Raw genomic sequence first — 21,185 nt, 5'->3', positions numbered from 1 at the left:
ACTGATATTAAGTACACTTTTGTAAATGATGAAATAATGATACTGTTTTTGTTTTTGTTTTCTTCTTTTTAAAGGTTTGTACAATCCAATAAAAATAATTTTAAAAAAATGTAATCACTACTACCTAATAGTTTATTTCTTTATTCCTCGTTAAAGCAGAATCATTTTCTGGCTCTGGTTTCCTTCATGGTCTGATTGCCGAGTAGGTGTAGGATGTTATCTCTCTGCATGGTCTGGGGAGGTGGGAGGCAATGCAGGAATTTGTTTAGTAGGGATGGACAAGCAGAATTCCAGGTAGGGGATTTGTGTTGTTGATGTGGGAGGTGGAATGCCATGTTTGGTATTTGGGTTTTGGAGTGGCAGGCCCCAAGTAGGAAGTTTGTGGGGATGTTGCGGAGGCAGGATGCCAGTAATGTGGGCTTGGACTGTTTGCCGGCACAGTGTTAGAAATGGTGTCTTTGGTTTCAAGACTTAAATGCTAATTTTGCCATTTCAGCCCATGTTTGCCATTGGAGCCAAGCCGGACTCAGGAATTCTCTTGCTCTCCCAACTCTACATCCTACAAATTCCACCAACAGAGCATAGCTCTCTGACTGTATTATACAGAGTCCTCCCAACTATCTTTACCTGCAGTCACACACTGGCCCACTTTGGAACTGGAGAGATTACCCAACATAAATACCTCTGAGAGGCCTGTTAGGTGGGGCATATTACTCTGCCAGACATAACCGAGCCCTACTATTCTCTACTACCTACTGTGAATTCTTAATGTTTCCTCATGGGCATGGCCCATAGGAACAAATGCTGCTCACTTTTCAGTTATCCTCGCCGCTCCTTCTCGCCAATACACAAACATATGCACCTTATCATTCCTGATTAAATATCAGATAATGTTAAACTCAACACTCGAGTCCTTAAAAAAAGAAAAAGGGGGACTATGATGTACGCAATCGGAAGTGACATGACAGGAAATGAATGTATCCTTTAGTGAAATATGCACATTTCTTTCAGTCTCTTTTCCAATTGAAGAAAGTGCACATTGCATATAAACATTCGCCAAAAGAAAAGATGTTCCTGTATTGTTGCTGGCAAAGTATAAAAGGTAAGCACCTTTTATGTCTAAGAATCGGTAACAAAACATGCCCTAAAGAGCAGATTACAATATCAAATATTTTGCAGCTGTGTGATAGCAATTTGTCAGGTCTTTTGGCTAAGTGTCTGGTCTAATTCTATTCAGTTTTGCAAACTAAAGTCTATATTTGCCTTTCTGAGTTCTTGTCGCATTTTATTCAAATGAAAACGCAAAGTATTCAGCTGGAGCAGGGTTGGATTGGCCCCCTGGCCTTTCGGCCCTTGGCCGGGCCAAAATTGTCCCTGGGGTGTTGGGGCCAGATTCTGGCCACACCTGGGCTGGTTTGAAAAAAAAAAATTGAAAAATAAACCAACTTTTTTTTTTCTTTTTCAAAAAGCCTTTCATTCTTCTTAGGTCGATAAATGAGTACCAACACAGGTTGGGTGACATTGTTTGCATATTTGTTCTATAAAAAAGAGCTTAAGTGTAAGTGCTACACAACAACATTATCAAGCTGGTCCAATAGCACAGAGAGTAGAGCGCTCGCTTTGACATATGTGCATGGCCTGCTGATGCAAGTTCGAATCCCGGCAAAGCCAAACGCAGCCTTTCATCTTTCTGAGGTTGATAAATGAGCACCACACACCATGGGTAATAATAAGCAGCGCTCAGTAAACTGAGGGTTTGTAGTGCTATATAAATGCTAAATTATTATTATTTGGCCTTGGACATCTGCTTGCAGTCACAGTCATTTGGTAATATGTATCTATACACACAGATATTAATTATACAAATGGTGATCCATTCTTGCATGAAATGTGTATCACATTAGTGAAATCGTAACCATATTTTTCAAAGTGTGCTTAGGAACAATGCTATCTGATGCTACTTCCTGTTTTGTCGAGGGGTGAAAGGTTGTGTTTCATTGCTTCCCAGGATGTCACTTTGGTGTGGGGTCAAATGACATCACGTCCGGTGATATCATCAGCAGTTAAGGGTGCTGAGGCGAGGTGTGGGCCGCTTTTTTGAGGTGAGGGGTGGGCCACTTTTTGTTGGGTGACTGGGCCTATTTCTTGTCCCAGTCCGACCCTGGGCTGGAGCCAAATAGCAAGATACTATTCAGCTGGAGCCGAATAGCTTTTTTTCAGCCGGAACTCAATCGAATACTTACCCGAAGCCGAAGTTCGGTACACCCGTAATTTTTACATTTATCAATTTTTACATTTATAATGCTCACTAGACCCTTTGGAATCAAGGAACAGCTTAAGTAGAAAGGAGCAAGCAAAGCAGACAAAAGGAATAGCTTTAAAGGACAGTGTTACAACTGGTAAATTACGTAAACAGCTGAGTCTTCAAGAGTTTCCTAAAGACGGTGTTAAGAATGATGGCAAGGCATGCACTCTGGCTCCCAGTCAAGTTTTCCTGCTGAAACAACAATTTTTCTTCTCCTGCAAACGTTTTCTTGACTCCATCAATCATCAGGGAGGATGTGTTTCTTTTCCTTTTCAGGCGTGTCTAGTTACATTTCCTTTTCAGGTGTTTCAGGTTAATTCACATTGATGTCTCTAAGGATTCTGGTACTTATATTCTTAAATGTTTTCAATTGCAGGTGACTGGGAAACAACTCCCTCCAAAGCTCAAATCTTACCCTTGATAGGGGGAGGGGGAAAACCATGTTCATGGCTCTCCGTAGTAAGGCCTGATGGCCCTGGTGCTGCAGCCTCTTGAGCCCGAGACTCCTGGAACATAGTGTTAAGAATGATGGCAAGGCGCGCCAATGTGATATTCTGTGTTCAAAACCCTATTCCCCCCTCTCTTTTACCAACGGTTTTGGCAAATTTGTGGCTTGCACCACAGAAATTCGCCAAAACCAAAAACAGGATTATGTAGTGGAGCTATTTACTGTAGAGCATACACAGGATGAGGGGCTTTGGGATGTTAATCCCCTCTTCCCAGTGAACTGCTGACTTCACAGAGAGGGGGTCATTAGCACTTCCCATTTCACAATTGTGTCTGAGCCAGTCCAGTAATAAAAGATAAGGCTTGAAAGAGGCAGACATGAGGAACGTCCTGGTGCCTGTGAAGCTATGGGTGCTATGACTTTGGCTTGCACTATACAAAAGCAACCCTTATGTTAGGTATTTCATGGACGTAGACCTCTGTGTTTTACACCTCAGCATAGCCCCCTTTCTGCGTTTTAGGGGCGAGGATACATACCGCAAATCAGTTCAAGTGCCACCACTGGGGCATATCAACAGCCAACCGTATCTTCCCCTCCTTCAGTGTGGCCTCTCTTTCCTCTCTGGCGCTCGCCAGGTGTCCCTCACTCTGTACAGGATGGAAGGCCAGTGTGAGGCATGGGCAGTCGATGTGGTATCCCAGGGCCCGGCATTGATTGAGGCCCTGCAGGAAGCAGCTGGCACAGCATAGTAAGTGGAGTCTGGAAGACTTCCCATCAAGAGACCCATCATTCCCACTCCCGTTGCAAGGCCTTGCTGACTCTCCTCACACTGCACCCCAACATGTTCCTGGCAGGGCACAACTCAAGGGTACACGCTGGTTGACCGAGTCGCCCCACCTTTTTTTCAGAGGGCACCTTGATATGTTAATTTCTGGTTACATCACATTCAATTGGTATGTTGATGAGTCCCCCTACTTTAAGTTTTAGGACTTGCCGCCTGGTTTCTGGAGCTAACTCCTCTGCCTCATGGACCAGGGGCTCTACCTCTTCCTCACCGCCATCTGAGGTCCTGCAAACTTCCCTTCACACCACCGACCACACCCTGCGTGAGACCCTAAAGACAACTTCTCTCCGCAATGACCCAGCTGAAGCTGTCCAGCAGGTGTCACTGTGGAGTTGTAAATACTTAACACTATTAGTTATTGGCAGATAATTAAAATATGTAGCTTTTTAAGTGATGGTTCATTTAAATAACCATTGTTTTCAACAACAAGAGTGTAAAGTCTTATAATGCTTCCGTGATGAGAACTGTGATAGCTGAACTTAAAACCCACACACATTTCCAGTAAGCTAAGCAAAGCTGTTCCTTTTTTCAAGACATTTTATGTATGCCGCACAATAAAACCCTTTTAAAGGGGTGTGCCTTGTTTTCATGTGTGCTTGCTTGACAAATCAGGTTTTTGCTCTTTTGTAGAACTTCACTGTTTCTTAATATCATTTGTCAGGCATTTCTGGGTTAAACAATGATTGCACCCAGCTGATCTTATCAAACATTAGTGTATCTTTAATGTCATTAAGTACACAGACATAATCTAGGGGCCTTTATTTAGCCTCACACAGATTTGTATTCTTCCATTCAAGATGAAGAAAATAAAGCTACAATCATCCTTTTTTGCACAACATATTTTCGGTGAGGATTTCTATATTTGCCACCAGGAACCAGCAACTTCCGAACCCACAGCAACATCCGAACCCACAGGTATACAACTCTAACGGAATCATAAGTACATGAACCTGGATACAGACCCCACTAACCCAACCCTCAATCTTCTGCATACTTAAACCCACACAAAACCACACAACCATCTCTCTCCCAGCAATCCGCACACACTTTACCACACCGCATCAACAACACATAAACTTCACCCACAGCACTCGAGGCCTTCATCCGATCCGATACTAGCACCAAAGCCCAGCACTCGGTGTATACCGAGCTGAAGCTCCCAACAGCACACCACATCTCCCACTCTCCTTCTCCCGTCCTCCCGACTAACCCTACCCCACCCTTCCTGTTTACAGATCCGCCAGAGCGCCTGGGGACCAATTCCGTTGGTGACGGTGCGCTATACAAGTACCGATAACATAACATAACATAACATTTGTCAGAGTCGTTTATTGTGATCTGTGTTATTCTCAACTTTTCTCTATAAAACCAGGTATTCTTGAAAGCACAAAATTCATTTCTACCAATTGGAGCTTGAAAGATATGTGGTAAAATGTCTCTATTGCAGACTGTCTCAACTCCTGGCTTCACCGCTTAGCTACACTATGTGATCCTGTGCAAATCATATTATTTCACTGTGCTTTAAATTCCAAAATAAGAAGTCTCTAAGCAAGATTCAGTTCACACTATTCACCACACAAAAAAGCCTTACTCGTGGTTTTGTTCTATACATTATAATAATCATGATTAAGACTTATAGAGCAGTGGGGAGGTCTTTATCAATGGATAATGACCCCCCACCGCAAGTTATGGCCACTGGCTGAGTCGAGAGCCAAAGTTTGAGAAGGGTCACTATCCCAAGCGATAATGAGGTCTATAAGGCTATCACCATTTAGTGGTAACATCAATATAGGTTATGGTGTTGTGGTGCTGAACTAAAAAACAGTAGCTTAGTAGACAATTAAATAAACCAATTGTGTTAGTAAACTAAATGTGGTTTTATTTTGTAGGATTTAAATAACAAGGTTCTCTTTACCTTGTAAGCATGATACGTGTTAACTTCGTTGAACCATAAAGATTTTAACATGAGCATGCATTCTGTATAATGTGAAAGTGAACAGTTGCACTGCTCCTTTACAGCATGTTTCCATGTTTTTTTGTGCATGTTTTTGGAGTGGGAAAAAACTCTCACAGACAGGGAGTGTCTTATTGAATGAAATCTTGCTTGGAAACTGCATGTTTGTTTTCTGCTGTTACCCTGTCTGCGTTTACATCCGAATGTTTGTAATGCAGTCTGTATCAGTAGTTATTGCCTGCATTTTGAGCATTCTGATGGAATGAGGAGGTCAGAAATGATTTCCAGGTGACGATGATCATGACGTTAACAATAATCTTTCATGTAGCACACATCACAAAGTTTGTCTCTTGGCTTACTTAAGCAACTTGTAACATAAGCCTACGTGACCCCCTTTAGTGCCAAACATGTATGATACCCCCTGTTATCAGGGGCACATAGGAGTCAGGGGGCCCTGTACCTTTTTTGACACACTGGGTCTTGCACATCCTAGAACTGGCCTTGACAGCATGGACCTTGACAACATGGCTGTCCCACCACTGTCATCACTGGCTTTCACTCAAAACAAGACAATACCCTGAGCACGTCTGTTTAACCACTGCAAACAGTTCCGGGGAAAGGTTAAAGGTTGGGTTGATTTGCACATCATGCTGTTATTTAAAAAAAAAACTCCTGACTATAGAGTTGCTCCATATATAACAATAGTGCAATTAGGTATTTTGTACCACAAAGTTATTTGCCATCTTGCTTAGTTATGGCAACTTATTCTAAAGTCACTTCCATGGTGCCTCCAAGTATCAAAGACTGATGCAATGTCCTTTTCTGTGAAGTCACTTCTGTTGGTGCAACCCATATGTAAATTAGGAGGCTTGTATGTTTTTGCCCCAGAGCGCCCGGGCAGAGCTCTAATAGATGAGTTCCCTGCATCTGTAATGATTTGTAGATGTCTTTTTTTGTTATATGTTAAAATGCCATCTGCCAATAATGTTACCAAAAAAGTAGATTGGGGCATGGGTGGGTGGTCTGTGGGCGTGAATAAGACCTTATAGAGTTACGTGCACTGCATATGGGGGAGAAGTAGCAGGACCTTTTTTTCGAAAAACCAGCATATGAATATCAGCGTGACCCCCCATTAAACAAGTTGCGTTTTGTAAGAGAGGTTCATACGGTCTGCTCTTGAACTTTAAATGGGCCAGCACCGAAGGCCTACCAAACCCCGCATATTTGTTTTTCAAGGCAGGCAACATGCACGTCTAAGCCTAAGGGTATTTGCACCTCTCTTCTGTTAGACAGCGGCGCTGCACCCAGCGATTCCCATTTTAAGCAAGTGGTGTGTGTGTGGTCCTCGCAGCAACGCCTGGTAGAGGCCTCGGCTTCTCTGGCCACTTTCCTCAGAGCTGGAGGCAGACAGGACGGATCTGGGAGACGGACTGCCGCAGGCCAACCAATTAATTACAATTGCCTCCAGCGCCTGGGCCTACGGGTCAGCGGCATAACAGGAAGCTGCGCTATGTTTATTCTCTGTGGGAGATTTGGCAGTGTGTGCTAATGGTTATCTGTCTGTTTCTTTCTCTCCCTCCCACCTTTCCCGCTCCCTCGCCAGTCCCTCTGTCCCACTCCGCTTCCGTTTCTCCGCAGCAGGCCAGCGGGCTCCCCACTCCTCTCCTGGCGCCCCAAGACACAGCATCAATGGAAGACCAGCGTCGAGACCAGTGGACGCGATGGCACCATGAGGGGACCTGTGACTTGGCGAGCGTGTTATGGAGTTAAACCGTGAGTTTTTGCGGACAGCGTGTTTAGGCTCAGACTCCACAACGATTGAGAAATGCATAAGTAATCGATTGAGAAATGCATAAGTAATACATTTGAGGAACCCTGGAATCCAGTCTCGAGGAGCAATTTGCCAATCGAAATGAAGTAAGCAAAGATGGGATAAAGTGATTGGTTAAAATATATTGGTGAGCATTGTAGTATGGCTCCTTTAAGGCGCAATGACAGGAGACGTCATTGCGTCGGGTTAATCAAAATGGCCCTGTCTCGCCACATAGGGCAGTGCACGAGCAGAGACCCATACGAGCAGAACTTGCTTCTCGGTTCAGCCCCTGGGGACACACCCGTGCACCCCAGGCCCACTGGTCCCCACTGGACATAACAAGCATGGCATAAATAACCTACCAGCATACTGTCAAAAAGGAAACTTACGAGTTTGGTGGTAATTTGGCAGTAAATCAGCCAAATTACCGCCAAAATCGGTTATCGTTACCGCCACTTGGTCCCGTGGGTTTAGCATGGAGTTGATTACGTCGTGGTAAAGTGGTGTAAGTCCCCATTTCAGAGTACATGCGACTCAATGCGGATATATTTTCAGAATTGCCATGAGCGATATTTCCACTGATTTTTGGCGTTAAGGTGGATGATATACCTTGGCGCAGTGATAAGAATTGCAGCAATCCCATTACCACAAAAAAGGGGGGTAATGGACTTACTGCCACTTATTTACCGCTCCGTCAAACTCGAATGACCCCCTTTGAGTTCTATCCATAGCTAACCCAGTTGACCAAATTGTGTGATTCCTGGCAAACGTATTTAGCTCCTTGTATCGGAGTTCACTTATCTGCATTAATTGTAAGAACCAGAAAACAAGTCAATCCCCAGTAGTAAGCACTTAAAAAAAATGACATGGCATCTTCTATGATGAGGGGAGCATTTGTTTATCAAACCCTACTTTCTAGTTCACTATCAGTGCCTTATGGGTCTGATTAGATAATGAAATGCACAAGTCCTGCACAGTATGGTTAGGATGCTTCGGGTTTAAACCTAGTGCAGCTGCAGCTTTCTTGCATCCAGCATCATCCCCTCACAGACCCAGTAATGCTTAGGTCGAGGTTACGCCCTCTATGTTCCTTCAGCAGCAAGAGATTATTCACACAGTTGCCCATGGATACTATTTTGAAGATGTGTTGCCCTCCGAGGCAAAAACCTGCAGCTGAGATGTAGAGATAGTGAGGGGCACGCGCATGATCTCCCAGATGCTTGCCGTAGTAGCATGGTAAAGCGCTTTGGCATGTGCTTATGGCTTGTAGCCTATCCCTCAATCGGCTTTAAAGTGCTTTGAGAATTGAAGAGAGGGAGGGGGACAGTAGGTGGATACACGAGGGAGCTACGTTCCCATTCTGAAGTTATTCCATTCGTGTTTTTTTTTCCGGATAAATCCAGGACTACAAGTTCCAAAATAAAACAAAACAAACATTGACAATGCCAACAGTTTGGGCATTTGTGAAGGCATGGGAAAGGCACTTGTCCTATTCTTACATGCAAGCCAAAGCTGTTGGCCTTGCCAATGCTTATTTTTAACAGTACTCCAGTAAAGGATGTTCCAAAATAAAACAAAACAAACATTGACAAGGCCAACAGTTTGGGCATTTGTGAAGGCATGGGAAAGGCACTTGTCCTATTCTTACATGCAAGCCAAAACTGTTGGCCTTGCCAATGCTTATTTTTAACAGTACTCCAGTAAAGGATGCGTATTGTGCTTATAAATCGAGTGGCTGAAGGCAAACCTGGTTAAGACATTTTTATTACACAGTAGCTGTTTACAGCTCCAATCGAGTTATTAACGCTCAGAAGACTGCTTTGAAAATACACTGGAAGGCACTCTGGGTGCAAAGTTTGATGGTAAGACTTGATTAAAGCGAGCTCAAAGAGTTCCCATGAGGTGTTTTATACTGCAGAAACTAGGTGGGGAGTATCATAGGGATTACAATGGCCATAGGGCGATCAATGGGAGGGCAAATAACCAAACGACACCTAAAAGCTTTGTGTCCCTCCCCTAATGCCATTTCTCCCTATCTGTACTCTGATGTAATAGTTTTGGATTGTAGGTGGCACTAAAACGCCACCCAATAGCCCAAACTAAAAAACAGGAATTCACAATGTTTTCAAGGTAGTCTTTAGATGTGTGGAATAAAAAGTCTCTGGTTGAGTGTGGAGTAATTAGTTGATACATGAACTTCTAATACTCAGTCCTGAGTGTTTCCAAAGGTTTTCTTCCTTCCCTATGCTGCCTCATTACGAGAGTGGCAGTAATTCTGTCAGAATTTCTGCCAAATTCGATGACCGGTACCACAAATCAGTCCAACCAAATGACTTCAGGATTCCTAGCAGCAGTATGTGAATGTCAGTCCCCAGTCAAAAAGTCCATACGACTCTGCATTTGCAGGATTTGCCAAGCGTGATCACTCCATTCAAAGGAAGAGGTGCATTTACATCCAGTACAAGCACAGCGGAACTCATAGTTTAGATGCAGGGAAACAATGATGGTAATTCCATTTGTGAAAACAAATAGTGGCATTGAAATTTGCTGTCTGGTCCCAAAACCGGTTGTTTATGCAAATAGTTTTTAAAAAAAAATGATTATGGGTCTTCCTTCCAGTGTGGTAAATGTGTTGGTACACATGGACTGATACCATATGAGACTGATTCATTTGTTTGCTTTAAAGCCATTTTCTTATTGGAAACTTTGGCTAAATGACTACTGCCCTGCAGGAGGACAAGGATGAGTAGAGGCTAAACCGCCATATCAGCCCACAAACTACTACAAACCAACAGTGATCCCAGCCATTAAGGTAAAACAAGCACACCCACGCGGTATACCTCCTTCGCCTTTTGCACTTATGCGGGCAGAAGGAAGGCATACTCGTAGAAGGGGTGTAAAGGTGAGGCAGTAGCAACTCAAACAGCAATTATACACAAGTTCCAAAATAAAAGAATGCCAAATCCATGCTCTTTTTTTAAAACGTTTATTTATTAAACTTTTCAAGTTGATAGAATCCACAACAAAGTAAGAACAAGCAAGTAAACAAAGGTATATTAATTACAAAACAGTGTAACAACAGTAACCATTATCTATAAGCAAAGAAGGGAGGTGGGAGAGGGAAGAAAGGGAAGAAGGAACAAATCCATGTTCTATAACAAATATATGTATACATACATTAATTAAACAAATCAATCATACAAATAACTACTAAAAACACTATCAAAATGCCACCCTGTAAATGAAGACAGAAAATGCAGAACAAATAGACGTGATCACTCTGGATACTTTAGCAGGGAGGAAAAGGGCAATAATTGCAACAATGTCACTCAAAGGATATGTTGTTGAAGGAAAAGGAGCAGCAAAAAGCTTACTCACTCACTAGGGCCCCACAAATGAACACAGGCTCTCAAAAACACCCTCATTCCAGTTCTTAGGCGGTTTGATGGGGTTGAACCACTCTTCGAGATGCAAGTCAGCATTGAGTCCGATTTGTGCAGTGCTCCACGTAGTTTGAAGGTAGTATCGAAGGGTGCAGGATGATGGATCACCAGGAATGGTTTGATGACCGAGTGTGGTTCGAAATGGTGAGTACTGCTGGTTTGGGTTGATGAGTGATACAATGATTCTCGCGGTACAAATTGAGCTGTGATGAAAATTCCTGATGTTTGGATAGTTGGTTCAATGATGCAGTGTTTCAAAATCATCTGAACAGTGCGCTGGTCCTCAAGCCAGAGACGTGAAAAGACTCTGCTGGCAGGATGCAGCGTTGGGTGGTTTGATGGATGCAAGCAGCAGTTTAAAGTTGAAAAGTGAGTGCAAAAGATGACACTGCAGAACATGGTGGTTCAAAAGTGGTGAACACGGTTTGAAAGTGTTTCAAAGTGGTTTTGAGCGATGGAAACATGAGTCTTGGCTGCTTTGGCCCTCTGGATACTGTGAGACATACTGCAGGGGGCTCTAGGGGATGGTGAGTCTTTTTCAGTCTCTGCTCTCCCAACTTCCAGAGTTGTGCTAGCAGAGTGGCAGACCTTGGTCCTCAGCTGAGTAGCCCCTAATATGCCCTGGGAAAGGGGAATGAGAGAGCTTTCCTGTACATTGGAACACCTGTCTTCACCTCTGGCAGAGGGCTTTGGAAGAAACTGCTCCCCCAAAAGGGTCCAAATCAATTCTTCCTTATATATTGAAGGGTCCAGGGCAAATTCATGAAGAGTTCGATGAAAGTAAGCCAGCTTTAAAGGGTCCAATCCATGTCCCTGAGACAAGTGACCTTTTCCACCTGTTGTCATTTCAGTTCCTCGTTCCACAGGAAGTGGGGTTGGGGAGCAGGAAGGGAAGAAAGGACCCCACAGAAAAGTTATACAGAGGTACCATTCCTCTGGACCCCTTGTGTTCTCTGACTGCCTTAACTATACCACTTTACCAAGCCTGCAGCTTCAAACGCTTTCTGTTAAACAATCCTCTAGTGTGAGGCAGGTCTTTGATATGGAAGTGCCTCTTTGAATCCAGGTCCTCATGATATCTCCCAGTAATAGCTACTGGGCAGGCAAGGGAGAAGTTTTGTGTCTTATTAATTGGAATGCAAACCGTCAGTCTGCCTGAAATCCACATAAACTCTCATAGCTGGAGTGAGCTCACATGCTTGGCACTGGAATGCTGCAAATCAGATGCGGCTTTAATACTATGTGAACCACCAGCCACCATGTCACAATCTACGTGTGACTTATATTTGAAGATTATCCTGCCATCATGCAGTTGTTAATCATAATTATTAGAGTTTTGGGTCAACAATACCAATATTAAATGCATCCTCTATCTGAAGTGATTTTTCTTTCGCAACAGCAATCAAACAGGTGTGACAAAACAGAAGGTGTCTCACCTGTTAGTCCCTGGGGATCTGTCATCCGGGTGGCCAGGACACAGCCATCACTTTTGGATCCAGTTCCTAGGGGTGGACCAGTGTGGGAGGATCACCTGGATGAGGGGTCTTCTACGAGTGGGAGTGGGACATTGGATGGTGAGACATGGTATCCCCTTCACTGCAACACCTTTTCCCCATCGTACCAGGTAAAATCCCTAGGCACTCAACCCCCTCTCCATTTGCCAACACAAACTCATTCTCGCTGTGAGAGAAAACAGGCTAACACCAGAGCTGTATACCTGACATGTCCCAACACAAGAGTTAGGCAGAGTCAGGAAATTACTGATAATTACACACACCTGACTCCCATCACACTTCCCCACATGGATAAAAGGCAGAGCATGAAAGCACACTCTGAGCAAGGCAAAACACACAAGGAAGCAGCAGTTCTGAGACTGCAGTTTAATACGAGGAGAAAGACGGCAAGACCAGTGAGGGTCGGAAGGAGGGAAGTGCCCTTGACCTTTTCGGAGGAAAACTTCTACTTTCACGAGCCTTTGAGAATAAAGATAAGACCTGGAATTAAAGCTGAAGAAAGGTGCATTGTGTGATTGTGTGTCGGAGGTACCCAGGGCTAACCTGCGTCGCTAGCCAAGGCGGGGAGGAACGATTACTGCCGTGGTACTGTCATTGGCTCTTACAATAGTGCAGCACCAGTAAAGTCCGCACATCCGGTGAGTCAGCAGACTGATAGCAGAACTGTGTTAGAACCAAGGTTGCAAGCAGCAACACATGATTGGTTAAACCTATACAATATAAACATATTCTCTTTAGTTCCCACACTTCTTAATGGATACATTAATCTAAGCTCCATCCTCTTTAACTTATAATCGCATGTTTCATATTTACACTACACCCCTCTCTGGGGCCTTTCCATATCTGGTCATAGTCACATCTACTAGTTACACAGTTTACACAACTTACAAACAATATCAATTATCACAGTTTCCATCTGGTTAGAAACCTTTACCCCTACTTACGACGCACACGCCTATTCTATAGAAATTCCATTGATCTAAAAGAAGTGGAGAGTGAACACATTTCCTTTTGATCTATTGTTAATGGTTGTATCGCCCAAACATGTTGGAGTTCACATTTCATTCTAAACTATGCGACTTACCATTCCAGTCCACATGGTCCCAACCCACATCTTGACAACTGTATTGAAAATCCATGATTTATCAGTGCTCCTTTCCCCTCAAGGAGCATGCATCAGGTTTAATTGTCCGGCCCTAAAAGGTGGCCGGAATATTCAATAACAGACTCCTATATACTTACAGAGATTTTATCGCCCCTTCACTATGCACCTAGACGATTAAAAAAACCTGCCCAAAACTGACTATCTGATATTTATTTCAACTGCTGCTGTCTTTCCCCAACCTTGTAAAACTATTTTTTCAGTCACACAGAGTTCAATTGCGCAACCCAGGTTTTTAGCCAGTGCAATTCCTAACTTGTCAGAGAATTCTGTGGCAAAACATATCTGTATATTCATGCTGCCCAAAACCTACTTCCCTAGAGACACCAATGCAAGTGTACCTATACATGTATGTTTAGGACTACTGCATCCCCTCACACTGATTTTACCATTGCCAAACTCTTACCTCGCATGCACTTGTAGAGCTGCCCGCTGCCTGATTGTTAAGCGCTATGTAGCATGACACACCTGTATTGCGTTAATATGGTATCAGCAGTTTTGACACTTAGCTTGCTGTGCATATGCAATTAGAAAATGTATCAACTAAAACACCAACCACACTAAAAAATAATGCATATCTCATTCCCATTAGCTACACTAGATGAATACTAAATTGCCACATTATGTCAACATCTCTGTCAACCCAGCCACCAATATGGCATGCACAATTCAAACTTCTCTTTACCGTGGGACCCTTATCAACCACCTCTACACCCCCGATGTCTTCTCCAGGGTATCTTATCCAGCCACATTTACCCATTCTCAGTGCAGTATACTTCAGGTTGCAAAGCACATCAAGCGATAAGCCAATCGGAACAGCAACCTACATGATCATTGATTTTCAACAGTTGATCAGAGTGTTATGGCTGTCTGAAGAACCCATTCGGAGAATGGGTACTTTTGCTAGTTATATAATAAAAATGAAAATATATATATATATTTTACACTTTTACCAGATAGCAATTCCTCACAGATAATACAGAAGGCCACTGATGTCCAATAGTTAGATGCACTTAGGGATGTTCTCAAACTGGAGGGTGCTTATAAACTCCCAGGGTTTAGACATATTCAGAGGTTGACAACACAATTACATCTGCCATACAGCTGGAAGAACAGGCAACAATGAACAGTGTGAGGGGCATGTGGAGAAAAAGTGGCAGTTGGATTATTCACTGCACAGAAAGCTTTTGTTTTGAATTGTTTACTAATGAAAGACTTATGAGGCTATAAAATGTATCTTGATTTTAGTGACTGAGCTCATGTATCCGCTCTTTATATAAAAATGCACTTTGGCCTCCTGCCATTAGCCAAAGAGCAGGACAGTTTTAAACCAGCCAGTTCAAACCTTTGGTTGTATTGTGAAATGGTGGAGGAAACACTCCAAAATGTTCTATTTCTCTGTCATTCGTTTGCTGATATCAGACAACAGAATCATGTTGCTTGCTTAGAGAATCATGGTGTTGGACATAGAAATAGGGCTGAAGTACTGTATACATCGAAAAAATATGATCAAGTGATTTATGCTGTACCTATTAAGATCGTGGCAGCGCCGGAAGTGCTCATTTAAGACCGCTCTCCATATTCCTGAGCCCGTATCACAAAATTAATTTTGTATTTGATACTTGTATATGGGTTCTATCTTTTACCCGTGTTTGAAAATATGGAATATGCATTTTTAATTGTTTCCCCATGCTTATTTTATAAACATTCATTTTTATATATTTGTATCGCTGTTTTACTGTATATTTATTCATGCTGCAAGCTAATTGTCTAAAAGAAGCATTTAGAATAAATAAATAAAATTAAATAGTATGACTATGCAGGAAGTGCAGCAATATATAAAATGACCCTCCCTTCTTCCATGTCTTTCCAAATTACTGATGAAAGTGAAGCCCTGGTTCAGTGCTCTGGCCTGTCACTCCTTAGTTGTATATTTACAAAAGTGACTCTAAAAGCGTGAACCATACACAGAATTGATCCGGGAGCGTTGCTCTGCAGGCATGAAAGGAAGAAAGTCCCAGTCCAAACTGCAGTGATCCGGGAAACCAGAGACGGTCTTTCATCAAGATACATGTCCACCAGGTGTTTCATACTTCCAACTGTTCCACCAAACCGCCATATCAGCCCACAAACTACTACAAACCAACAGTGATCCCAGCCATTAAGGTAAAACAAGCACACCCACGCGGTATACCTCCTTCGCCTTTTGCACTTATGCGGGCAGAAGGAAGGCATACTCGTAGAAGGGGTGTAAAGGTGAGGCAGTAGCAACTCAAACAGCAATTATACACAAGTTCCAAAATAAAAGAATGCCAAATCCATGCTCTTTTTTTAAAACGTTTATTTATTAAACTTTTCATGTTGATAGAATCCACAACAAAGTAAGAACAAGCAAGTAAACAAAGGTATATTAATTACAAAACAGTGTAACAACAGTAACCATTATCTATAAGCAAAGAAGGGAGGTGGGAGAGGGAAGAAAGGGAAGAAGGAACAAATCCATGTTCTATAACAAATATATGTATACATACATTAATTAAACAAATCAATCATACAAATAACTACTAAAAACACTATCAAAATGCCACCCTGTAAATGAAGACAGAAAATGCAGAACAAATAGACGTGATCACTCTGGATACTTTAGCAGGGAGGAAAAGGGCAATAATTGCAACAATGTCACTCAAAGGATATGTTGTTGAAGGAAAAGGAGCAGCAAAAAGCTTACTCACTCACTAGGGCCCCACAAATGAACACAGGCTCTCAAAAACACCCTCATTCCAGTTCTTAGGCGGTTTGATGGGGTTGAACCACTCTTCGAGATGCAAGTCAGCATTGAGTCCGATTTGTGCAGTGCTCCACGTAGTTTGAAGGTAGTATCGAAGGGTGCAGGATGATGGATCACCAGGAATGGTTTGATGACCGAGTGTGGTTCGAAATGGTGAGTACTGCTGGTTTGGGTTGATGAGTGATACAATGATTCTCGCGGTACAAATTGAGCTGTGATGAAAATTCCTGATGTTTGGATAGTTGGTTCAATGATGCAGTGTTTCAAAATCATCTGAACAGTGCGCTGGTCCTCAAGCCAGAGACGTGAAAAGACTCTGCTGGCAGGATGCAGCGTTGGGTGGTTTGATGGATGCAAGCAGCAGTTTAAAGTTGAAAAGTGAGTGCAAAAGATGACACTGCAGAACATGGTGGTTCAAAAGTGGTGAACACGGTTTGAAAGTGTTTCAAAGTGGTTTTGAGCGATGGAAACATGAGTCTTGGCTGCTTTGGCCCTCTGGATACTGTGAGACATACTGCAGGGGGCTCTAGGGGATGGTGAGTCTTTTTCAGTCTCTGCTCTCCCAACTTCCAGAGTTGTGCTAGCAGAGTGGCAGACCTTGGTCCTCAGCTGAGTAGCCCCTAATATGCCCTGGGAAAGGGGAATGAGAGAGCTTTCCTGTACATTGGAACACCTGTCTTCACCTCTGGCAGAGGGCTTTGGAAGAAACTGCTCCCCCAAAAGGGTCCAAATCAATTCTTCCTTATATATTGAAGGGTCCAGGGCAAATTCATGAAGAGTTCGATGAAAGTAAGCCAGCTTTAAAGGGTCCAATCCATGTCCCTGAGACAAGTGACCTTTTCCACCTGTTGTCATTTCAGTTCCTCGTTCCACAGGAAGTGGGGTTGGGGAGCAGGAAGGGAAGAAAGGACCCCACAGAAAAGTTATACAGAGGTACCATTCCTCTGGACCCCTTGTGTTCTCTGACTGCCTTAACTATACCACTTTACCAAGCCTGCAGCTTCAAACGCTTTCTGTTAAACAATCCTCTAGTGTGAGGCAGGTCTTTGATATGGAAGTGCCTCTTTGAATCCAGGTCCTCATGATATCTCCCAGTAATAGCTACTGGGCAGGCAAGGGAGAAGTTTTGTGTCTTATTAATTGGAATGCAAACCGTCAGTCTGCCTGAAATCCACATAAACTCTCATAGCTGGAGTGAGCTCACATGCTTGGCACTGGAATGCTGCAAATCAGATGCGGCTTTAATACTATGTGAACCACCAGCCACCATGCCACAATCTACGTGTGACTTATATTTGAAGATTATCCTGCCATCATGCAGTTGTTTATCATAATTATTAGAGTTTTGGGTCAACAATACCAATATTAAATGCATCCTCTATCTGAAGTGATTTTTCTTTCGCAACAGCAATCAAACAGGTGTGACAAAACAGAAGGTGTCTCACCTGTTAGTCCCTGGGGATCTGTCATCCGGGTGGCCAGGACACAGCCATCACTTTTGGATCCAGTTCCTAGGGGTGGACCAGTGTGGGAGGATCACCTGGATGAGGGGTCTTCTACGAGTGGGAGTGGGACATTGGATGGTGAGACATGGTATCCCCTTCACTGCAACACCTTTTCCCCATCGTACCAGGTAAAATCCCTAGGCACTCAACCCCCTCTCCATTTGCCAACACAAACTCATTCTCGCTGTGAGAGAAAACAGGCTAACACCAGAGCTGTATACCTGACATGTCCCAACACAAGAGTTAGGCAGAGTCAGGAAATTACTGATAATTACACACACCTGACTCCCATCACACTTCCCCACATGGATAAAAGGCAGAGCATGAAAGCACACTCTGAGCAAGGCAAAACACACAAGGAAGCAGCAGTTCTGAGACTGCAGTTTAATACGAGGAGAAAGACGGCAAGACCAGTGAGGGTCGGAAGGAGGGAAGTGCCCTTGACCTTTTCGGAGGAAAACTTCTACTTTCACGAGCCTTTGAGAATAAAGATAAGACCTGGAATTAAAGCTGAAGAAAGGTGCATTGTGTGATTGTGTGTCGGAGGTACCCAGGGCTAACCTGCGTCGCTAGCCAAGGCGGGGAGGAACGATTACTGCCGTGGTACTGTCATTGGCTCTTACAATAGTGCAGCACCAGTAAAGTCCGCAAATCCGGTGAGTCAGCAGACTGATAGCAGAACTGTGTTAGAACCAAGGTTGCAAGCAGCAACACATGATTGGTTAAACCTATACAATATAAACATATTCTCTTTAGTTCCCACACTTCTTAATGGATACATTAATCTAAGCTCCATCCTCTTTAACTTATAATCGCATGTTTCATATTTACACTACACCCCTCTCTGGGGCCTTTCCATATCTGGTCATAGTCACATCTACTAGTTACACAGTTTACACAACTTACAAACAATATCAATTATCACAGTTTCCATCTGGTTAGAAACCTTTACCCCTACTTACGACGCACACGCCTATTCTATAGAAATTCCATTGATCTAAAAGAAGTGGAGAGTGAACACATTTCCTTTTGATCTATTGTTAATGGTTGTATCGCCCAAACATGTTGGAGTTCACATTTCATTCTAAACTATGCGACTTACCATTCCAGTCCACATGGTCCCAACCCACATCTTGACAACTGTATTGAAAATCCATGATTTATCAGTGCTCCTTTCCCCTCAAGGAGCATGCATCAGGTTTAATTGTCCGGCCCTAAAAGGTGGCCGGAATATTCAATAACAGACTCCTATATACTTACAGAGATTTTATCGCCCCTTCACTATGCACCTAGACGATTAAAAAAACCTGCCCAAAACTGACTATCTGATATTTATTTCAACTGCTGCTGTCTTTCCCCAACCTTGTAAAACTATTTTTTCAGTCACACAGAGTTCAATTGCGCAACCCAGGTTTTTAGCCAGTGCAATTCCTAACTTGTCAGAGAATTCTGTGGCAAAACATATCTGTATATTCATGCTGCCCAAAACCTATTTCCCTAGAGACACCAATGCAAGTGTACCTATACATGTATGTTTAGGACTACTGCATCCCCTCACACTGATTTTACCATTGCCAAACTCTTACCTCGCATGCACTTGTAGAGCTGCCCGCTGCCTGATTGTTAAGCGCTATGTAGCATGACACACCTGTATTGCGTTAATATGGTATCAGCAGTTTTGACACTTAGCTTGCTGTGCATATGCAATTAGAAAATGTATCAACTAAAACACCAACCACACTAAAAAATAATGCATATCTCATTCCCATTAGCTACACTAGATGAATACTAAATTGCCACATTATGTCAACATCTCTGTCAACCCAGCCACCAATATGGCATGCACAATTCAAACTTCTCTTTACCGTGGGACCCTTATCAACCACCTCTACACCCCCGATGTCTTCTCCAGGGTATCTTATCCAGCCACATTTACCCATTCTCAGTGCAGTATACTTCAGGTTGTAAAGCACATCAAGCGATAAGCCAATCGGAACAGCAACCTACATGATCATTGATTTTCAACAGTTGATCAGAGTGTTATGGCTGTCTGAAGAACCCATTCGGAGAATGGGTACTTTTGCTAGTTATATAATAAAAATGAAAATATATATATATATTTTACACTTTTACCAGATAGCAATTCCTCACAGATAATACAGAAGGCCACTGATGTCCAATAGTTAGATGCACTTAGGGATGTTCTCAAACTGGAGGGTGCTTATAAACTCCCAGGGTTTAGACATATTCAGAGGTTGACAACACAATTACATCTGCCATACAGCTGGAAGAACAGGCAACAATGAACAGTGTGAGGGGCATGTGGAGAAAAAGTGGCAGTTGGATTATTCACTGCACAGAAAGCTTTTGTTTTGAATTGTTTACTAATGAAAGACTTATGAGGCTATAAAATGTATCTTGATTTTAGTGACTGAGCTCATGTATCCGCTCTTTATATAAAAATGCACTTTGGCCTCCTGCCATTAGCCAAAGAGCAGGACAGCTTTAAACCAGCCAGTTCAAACCTTTGGTTGTATTGTGAAATGGTGGAGGAAACACTCCAAAATGTTCTATTTCTCTGTCATTCGTTTGCTGATATCAGACAACAGAATCATGTTGCTTGCTTAGAGAATCATGGTGTTGGACATAGAAATAGGGCTGAAGTACTGTATACATCGAAAAAATATGATCAAGTGATTTATGCTGTACCTATTAAGATCGTGGCAGCGCCGGAAGTGCTCATTAAAGACCGCTCTCCATATTCCTGAGCCCGTATCACAAAATTAATTTTGTATTTGATACTTGTATATGGGTTCTATCTTTTACCCGTGTTTGAAAATATGGAATATGCATTTTTAATTGTTTCCCCATGCTTATTTTATAAACATTCATTTTTATATATTTGTATCGCTGTTTTACTGTATATTTATTCATGCTGCAAGCTAATTGTCTAAAAGAAGCATTTAGAATAAATAAATAAAATTAAATAGCATGACTATGCAGGAAGTGCAGCAATATATAAAATGACCCTCCCTTCTTCCATGTCTTTCCAAATTACTGATGAAAGTGAAGCCCTGGTTCAGTGCTCTGGCCTGTCACTCCTTAGTTGTATATTTACAAAAGTGACTCTAAAAGCGTGAACCATACACAGAATTGATCCGGGAGCGTTGCTCTGCAGGCATGAAAGGAAGAAAGTCCCAGTCCAAACTGCAGTGATCCGGGAAACCAGAGACGGTCTTTCATCAAGATACATGTCCACCAGGTGTTTCATACTTCCAACTGTTCCACTCTGGTTGATCTTCATCGAGTTACTAATCTCTGTGGACAGGCCGCACAACTACTGTTTGCCATGCATTTCTGTGCAGATAGCCCAAAGGAGTGATATCAGAAACATTGATGTTATCAGTGA

At 42.8% G+C, this 21,185-nt stretch overlaps 1 protein-coding gene across 3 annotated transcripts in view; it reads left to right on the top strand.

The window, feature by feature from the left end:
- The window catches only part of LOC138491918 (erythropoietin-like), a 772,271-nt gene that overhangs the window by 554,862 nt on the left and 196,224 nt on the right, over window positions 1-21,185 (top strand). For all 3 annotated transcript variants that reach the window (XM_069618781.1, XM_069618783.1, XM_069618782.1), the window contains one exon: window positions 7,155-7,324. In XM_069618781.1, the coding sequence (XP_069474882.1) occupies window positions 7,312-7,324 (13 nt within the window). In that variant the 5' untranslated portion in view covers window positions 7,155-7,311. The remainder of the gene's footprint in view (window positions 1-7,154; window positions 7,325-21,185) is intronic.

The sequence above is a fragment of the Ambystoma mexicanum genome, chromosome 10, assembly GCF_040938575.1.
Source record: "Ambystoma mexicanum isolate Mex_15411 chromosome 10, UKY_AmexF1_1, whole genome shotgun sequence".
Classification (NCBI taxonomy): Eukaryota; Metazoa; Chordata; class Amphibia; order Caudata; family Ambystomatidae; genus Ambystoma; species Ambystoma mexicanum.
The sequence above is the reverse complement of the archived record's forward strand: the minus strand, read 5'-3'. Positions and strand labels throughout refer to the sequence as shown.